The 7764-nt window shown below is 43.2% G+C and overlaps 1 protein-coding gene across 1 annotated transcript in view; it reads left to right on the top strand.

The window, feature by feature from the left end:
* CLIC6 (chloride intracellular channel 6) overlaps positions 1 to 5435 on the top strand; it is a 57014-nt gene extending 51579 nt beyond the window's left edge. Inside the window, exon 7 of the mRNA XM_010862329.1 lies at positions 4936 to 5435. Coding sequence (XP_010860631.1) covers positions 4936 to 5097 — 162 coding nt within the window. The 3' untranslated portion in view covers positions 5098 to 5435. The remainder of the gene's footprint in view (positions 1 to 4935) is intronic.
* Positions 5436 to 7764: the final 2329 nt, after the last annotated feature.

Genomic DNA, 7764 nt, shown 5'->3' with positions numbered 1-7764 from the left:
AGCCCAAAAATAAAGTCTGACACTGTTTCCACTGTTTCCCCGTCTATTTCCCATGAAGTGATGGGACCAGATGCCATGATCTTCGTTTTCTGAATGTTGAGCTTTAAGCCAACTTTTTCACTCTCCACTTTCACCTTCATCAAGAGGCTTTTTAGTTCCTCTTCACTTTCTGCTATAAGGGTGGTGTCATCTGCATATCTGAGGTTATTGATATTTCTCCTGGGAATCTTGATTCCAGCTTGTGCTTCTTCCAATCCCACTCCTATACATATACCCTCAGGAAACCAAAATAAAAAAAGACACATGTATCCCATTGTTCAATGCAGCACTATTTGTAATACCTAGAGCATGAAAACAACCTAGATGTCCACTGACAGATGAATGGATAAAGAAGTTGTGGTACATATACACCATTACTCAGCCATAAATGAATACATTTGAGTCAGTTCTCATGAGGTGGATGAACCTAGAACCTATTTTACAGAGTGAAGTAAGTCAGAAATAGAAAGATAAATATTGTATTCTAATGCATATATATGGAATCCTGGTACTGAAGAATTTATTTACAGGGCAGCAATGGAGAAACAGACATAGAGAATAGACTTACAGACATGGGAGAGGGGAGGAGAAGGTGAGATGTATGGAAAGGGTAACATGGAAACTTATATTACCCTATGTAAAATAGATAGCCAGTGGGAATTTGCTGTATGTCTCAGAAAACTCAAACAGGGGCTCTGTATCAACCTAGAGGAGTGGGATGGGGCAGGAGATGGGAGGGAGGTTCAAAAGGGAGGGGATATATGCATACCTATGGCAATAAATTAAAAGACGCTTACTCCTTGTAAGCAAAGTTATGACCAACCTAGACAGCATATTAAAAAGCAGAGACATTACTTTGTCAACAAAGGTCCATCTAGTCAAGGCTATGGTTTTCTCGGTGGTCATTTATGGATGTGAGAGTTGGACTATAAAGAAAGCTGAGCTCAGAAGAATTGATGCTTTTGAACTGTGGTGTTGGAGAAGACTCTTGAGAGTCCCTTGGACTGCAAGGAGATCCAACCAATCCATCCTAAAGGAGATCAGTCCTGAGTGTTCATTGGAAGGACTGATGTTGAAGCTGAAACTCCAATATTTTGGCCACCTGATGCAAAGAGCTGACTCATTTGAAAAGACCCTGATGTTGGGAAAGATTGAAGGCAGGAGGAGAAGGGGACAACAGAGGATGCGATGCTTAGATGGCATCACTGACTCAATGGACATGAGTTTGGGTAAACTCTGGGAGTTGGTGATGGACAGGGAGGCCTGGTGTGCTGCAGTTCATGGAGTCGCAAAAAGTCGGACAGGACTGAGCGACTGAACTGAACTGATGGCTGATTCATATTGAGGTTTGACAGAAAACAACAAAATTCTGTAAACATTTATCCTTTGATTAAAAAAATAAATTAATTAAAAAAGGAAAAGAATACTGGAGTGGGTTGCCATTCCCTTCTCCGTGGGATTCTAGGATCACATTAAAAGCCAGAAAACAGCGGTTTAATAGTTAAGGGATTGGGGACTTCCCTGGTGGCCTAGTGGTTAAGAATCTGCCTTCCAGTGCAGGGGATGCAAGTTCTATGCCTGGTTGGAAAATTAAGAGCACATATGCTTTGGGGCAACTAAGCCCATGCACCACAACTAGAGAAAATGCGTGCCGCAGCGAAGACCCAGCACAGCCAATAGTTAAAGGATTAAAGGAAAGGATGTGTGATGTAAGAATTTTATATCCAAGTAAATTGTTGCTTTCACCTAGACTTCTGGTCTTGATGGAATAAGCATCCCTGAGCCATTTTGTAAAAATAAAATTTCTATATTATGACATAATAAAAAAGGATAAAATAAGAATCCAGGAACAGAGAAGGTGTGTGGTATAAAAGGATTAGTGATAGACATAGAACCTCTTTAGATCTGAAACCAGAACTAAAACTCAAGAGCAATGGGAATTACAGATACAGGACTGAATCAAATATAGTAAACTTCTATTTTCACACCATTGGAAGGAGTATAATAGATCAGAAATGAAAAGAACTGTAAGTATACTAATTTCCTTGCTTATTGTCAGGAGTAAGTAGAGATCAGTCAAAGAATAGTTGATAGTCAGGAAATAAAGAATTCCTATTTTTTTTAAGTTATATAGGAAACCACCGGACCCACTCCAGTATTCTTGCCTAGGAAATCCCATGAACAGAGGAGCCTGGCAGGTTATAGTCCATGCAGCCACAAAGAGTCAGACATGACTTAGCAACTAAACAACCACCACCACTGGAAGAGTTAAAACAGACCATAAACCTTCCAAACCACCAGAGAGGGAAATGCACACATACACAAATGCAAAAATATTTACAGGAAGTTGGAAAACAAAGTATAACATTAGTAAGATAGGATATAAAACAAGTTTACATTTATGAGAGGCACATATGTAATAAATTTACCCAGAGTGTTTGGGTAAAGCAAAAGCAGGCAAATGCAAATAAAAGAAAAGCAGGAGTCTTGACAGTAATCTCTTGCTGCTGTTGCTGCTAAGTCGCTTCAGTCATGTCCGACTCTGTGCTACCCCATAGACAGCAGCCCACCAGGCTCCTCCGTCCCTGGGATTCTCCAGGCAAGAACACTGGAGTGGGTTGCCATTTCCTTCTCCAATGCATCTAGTAAGATTGAATTCAAGTAAAAGATATTAACTTAGGAGGTTCTTTGGAAAGTTATGTGGTCTTGTCTTGCTGCATCATTAGCTTGCAGCTTCCAAAATCTGAGAAATAAGTCATTAAGATCTTCTAACTGGTGACAAATTCCATGCTCTTGTCATCCAAACATCCCAGGAGGCAATACAATGGGAAATATTAGTCCTTCCAAGTATTGTTGTTCAGTTGCTCAGTAGTGTCTGACTCTTTGGGACCCCATGGACTACAGAATGCCAGGCTTCCCTGTCCAGCACCAACTCCCAGAGCTTGCTCAAACTTATGTCCATTGAGTCGGTGATGCCATCCAACCATCTCATCCTCTGTCGTCCCCTTTTCCTCCCGCCTTCAATCTTTCCCAGCATCAGGGTCTTTTCCATTGAGTCGGCTCTTTGCATCACGTGGTCAAAGTATTGGAACTTTAGTATCAGTTCTCCTAATGAATATTCGGGGTTCATTTCCTTTAGGATTGACTGGTTTGATCTTGCAGTCCAAGGGACTCTCAAGAGTCTTCTCCAGTACCATAGTTCAAAAGCATCAATTCTTTGGTGCTCAGCCTTCTTTACGGTCCAACTCTCACATCCATATATGACTACTGGAAAAACCACAGCTTTGACTATATGCACATTTGTTGGCAAAGGGATGTCTCTGGTTTTTATTAAACTGTCTAGGTTTGTCATAGCTTTCCAAATATTTGTCCCCCCAAATTCGTATCTAAGTTAGACCCAACTCCTAACTCCCAATATCTCAAAACTGACCTTATTTAGAAATAGAGTTTTTGCAGATGTAATTAGTTAAGATGAGGTCATGTTAATTGATTAGGAGCAGTGGAGTGGGCCCCTAATCCAACATGACAGATGTTCCTATAAAAGGGAGTTTGGATCCAGAGATGCCAACACAGGGAAAATGCCAGGTGAAGACTGCTCTACTCCCATGAGCCAGAGACAGGGAGACACCTGGAACGGATCCTTCGCCGGAGGCTTCAGAGGGAACCTGGCCCTGCTAACACCATGATCTTGGACTCTGGGCCTCCCAGACTGTGGGAGAAGACATTTCTGTTGTTTAAGCCACCCATGACTGTAGTGCTTTATTAAGGCAACCGCAGGGAACCCATACCATCTGCAAAGAGGATACACTGTCCTTTGTGATGAATTCCCAGTGACACCCTCCAGCCAGAGGAGACATCTCACACCACTGTGTTTTCATGATATTCATTCTCAGCTACCCCATCCTTATATCCACTGTTTCCTTGAGGATAAGGATTTTTCAGTTCATGAATCTGCCCTCTGCACACGGTAGACCCACAGTGAAATGATACTCTTGGGCAGAATGATGGAAATCCACAGGTGTAACATACATGGTTGCTTGGGGTTTCAGGAGGTGAGGCTCAGCAAATTGGAAAAAGAGAGGGCACTACAAAGTGATCCTAGCACAATCTAAACTGAAAATCCATCCCGAACCCTTGAAAGTGAAATTGTTAGTTGCTTAGTCATGTCCGAATCTATGCGATCCCATGAGTTGTCTACTCTGTTTATGGGATTCTCTAGGCAAGAATAATGGAAAGAGTTGCCATTTCCTTCTCCAGGGGATCTTCCTGACCCAGGGATTGAGCCTGGGTCTCCTGTATTGCAGGCAGACTCTTTATCATCTGAGCCATCTGAATCTTTAGGCACCAAATAACTCAGCAGCAGAACACAGGGAGAGAAAACTACTAGAAGCACAAAGAGAAGTCCACCAGATTACAGAGCAAGCTCAGGGCTTCCCTGGTGGCTCAGATGGTAAAGAATCTGCCTGCTAGTGCAGGAGATTTGGGTTCAATCTCTGGGTCAGGAAGATCCCCTGAAGAAGGAAATGGTGGCCCACTCCAGTATTCTTGCCAGGGAAATCTCATGGACAGAGGAGCCTGGTGGGCCACAGTCCATGGGGTCACAAAAGAGCTGGACACGACTGAGCGACTAGACAACAGAGCAAATTCATGCCAGCGGGTCACGAGGACCATCTGTGATGAATGGGTGGGCACAGTTGTGTAGCACCTGTGTTTTGAGTCCCACACTCAGTGTGCCCCCTGCAAACTCATATCGCAATTTTGGCAGCTTGAAAGGCTGTAAAATGACATGGGAACTTGAGAAAGAATATAGTACACGCCTCAGAAGAATGGATTGTCTGAAGAAACTGCCTATGTTTGTGGGTTTTCCCTTCTTGATTGTTTCCTTTTCATTTTCAGATCGTGGCCAAGAGATACAGAGATTTTGAATTTCCTTCTGAAATGACTGGCATCTGGAGGTACTTGAACAATGCATATGCTCGGGATGAATTCACAAACACATGTCCTGCCGACCAGGAGATTGAACACGCATATTCAGATGTTGCCAAAAGAATGAAGTGAACCTGGGCTGTTTTCTGTCTCATTTCTCAGCTATGTGAGCTAGACTATGAAAAGAGTGTCTCCTTTGTGTTTTCCTCCCAGTAACCATTCTTTGCAAAATAATGCCCATACTTTAGCAATGGGGATACCATAGCATGATCCACTCAACAGGAAATGATTCCTAGCCTTGTAATTTGTCAGCTCACTTGTGTATCTGAATAATACCAGTATCTGTTGTTATACACTCCAATTGTCTGGTTTATGTTCATTTATATCTTTGGCATTCTGGGACCTTGTAATCCATGATATTTAGGGCATGTGTTGTGCAGTTTACGTTTCAAAGCAAATAAGGTTTGGATTCAAACCTTATTTATTATTAACCTCCTTTATTTTTTAAAAAATGTGTTTTTCTCTGATAGTTTTCATAATCATGCATAACCTATTTTTCTGCTCTAAAATGGTAGTTCAACTTTTTTAGAACAAAATAATTTTTATAATTACAAAGTGATACTCGCTTATCTTAATACTTGAAACAAAGTCAGAAGGTATAAAAAGAAAGACAAAAGTCACCTAGAATTTCCCTACACTTAGATAACTACTGATAGTGTATCGGTGAGTACCTTCCGAGTCTTCAGACTCTTTGACACACACGCATTCACACCACATATAATTTCCTGCCTCTGTGGTATTGTGTTAGTTTATTTTCAAGGACTGGTGAAGGGACTGCCCCCCTTGGTAATACCTTGATGGTCAGCCCTAGAGGACCTAAAACAGAGATTCGGCACCACAGACCTCGAGTGAACACTTGTGGCCAAGTTTCAGAGGGATGGAGAACCTCAGGGTCCACAGAGATGTGAGGACCTACGAAGACCAGCGGGGACCGGCAGCAGTGGGAGGGTGGCGGGGACCGGAAACTGTGGGAGGGCCCCACCGCCGCCTACCTTGTTCCTGTCTCCATGATGCCTCTGTCCCTGATTCCAGGGAAGGCACGGAGGAGGGTGCCTCTCTTTGTCTCTCCTTCTGGCTCCCTTTCAGAGGCCTTCTCTTGCTCCCTCCCTCTCAGACACCAGGCCTGCGGGAGGACTCTTAACATCATCTGTGTTGCAGAATCTCCTTGCCCCCTGTTTCAACTTTGACCAAGCACATCTCGGTTCTTCAGATGGTGTAACACTGCACCTCTTCGGCCATGATGTCGTGTTGGGCTGGCCTGTATCCTGCTGGGTCTTTGCGCTCTCTAGCATCATTTCAAGGTCGGGCAGGGAAAATCCAGGGAGATTAAATTCTTGGTGACTCATCTTGGGCAGTTGTGGTAAATAGGCAAGATGGGGAGGAAGTGGAAAGTACTGAGTCAAAAGAGTGTTCTGGTTCATCTATGCCTTCCCCTCCCCCACCCCTGAGCCAGCCTCACGGCGGCAGCCGTGTGTGGGGGCTGGGTTCCTACTCAAGGCTTGGAGGACAGAATGGGAGACTCCTTCCATGCTCATCTAGACTCCCAGGGTTCCAGCGTTATCCGCCAGGCTGTGTCCTTTTGACATTGGCACACACCTTCCAGAAAACTCGCTTGTGGAGTTGGAGACAGCATTCTGAGGTTTCTGGGATTTAGAAAAAGATGTCTAGTAAGAGGAACAAAGCCCTTCATACGATGGCCACTTTCTCTTCCCTCGTACTGGATGCTGTGGTTTAACCAGGGGCAGCCAAACTCCCAGCCGTCCACTTGCTTTGTTAGCCATTTATTTTAGGAAGTTGTCTCTGGCATGAGTCCTGGTGATTCCTGTTTCACATCTGTTTAGGAATCAGATTCTGAAGATGAGTTTTACCATGTTACATTTAAATTTAGTAAATGAAAAAAAAAATAAATTTAGTAAATGAATCGACTACCTGATGTTACTAGTGCCAAGTTTGTATTTTTAGAGGTTAAAGCGATCTACGAAAACCCTTTGTGCCTTAGAAATTAAACAAATTACGAAAATATTTATTTGGAACCAATATCTTTAATTTTTCTTTATTTTACTTTGCATCCTCCACTGAGACAGTGTGTGTGTGTGTGTGTGTGTGTGTGTGTGTGTGTGTATGTGTATGTGTATGTATGTATTGCTTCACCCGATCCTTGCCTGATGGAGAAAGACGGGAAGTCAGTCACAAGATGTGATTTGCCCCAGGACACCACTAAAATGACCGTGACCCACATTATCCTAGGGATAACCCTACATTACACTATTTTTTAAAATAAAAAGGTAGGATCGGATTTCCCTGGTAGTCCAGTGGTTAAGAGGCTGCCTTCCAATACAGGGGACACAGGTTTGATCCCTGATTGGGGAGCTAAGATCCCACAAGCTGCCAGGCAACTAGACCCATGCAACACAACTACTGAGCCAGAGTGCCACAACTGGAGAAGCCCATGCACCTCAAAATGACACAGGGCAGCCAAAGTAATAATAATAATGTTAGATAAGATGGGATAGGAGTTAATGCTTACAGAAACTTTAGAAGGGGACCCTCCACTGAGAAAGTGAACTGAAGTGGGCTTCCTTTAAAATGATGAGAATGTAACTTCCCTGGTGGTCCAGTAGTTGACACTGTGCTTTTACTGCAGGGCATGCAGATTCCATCCCTGGTTGGGGAACTGGCATCCCACATGCAGTGTGGTCAAAGAAATAATAATAGTAAAATTGCAAGAGCAACTTTAAA

This window comes from Bison bison, unplaced genomic scaffold (assembly GCF_000754665.1).
Source record: "Bison bison bison isolate TAMUID 2011002044 unplaced genomic scaffold, Bison_UMD1.0 scf7180017864481, whole genome shotgun sequence".
NCBI classification, from domain to species: domain Eukaryota; kingdom Metazoa; phylum Chordata; class Mammalia; order Artiodactyla; family Bovidae; genus Bison; species Bison bison.
This window is presented reverse-complemented; position numbering and strand designations above follow the sequence as displayed.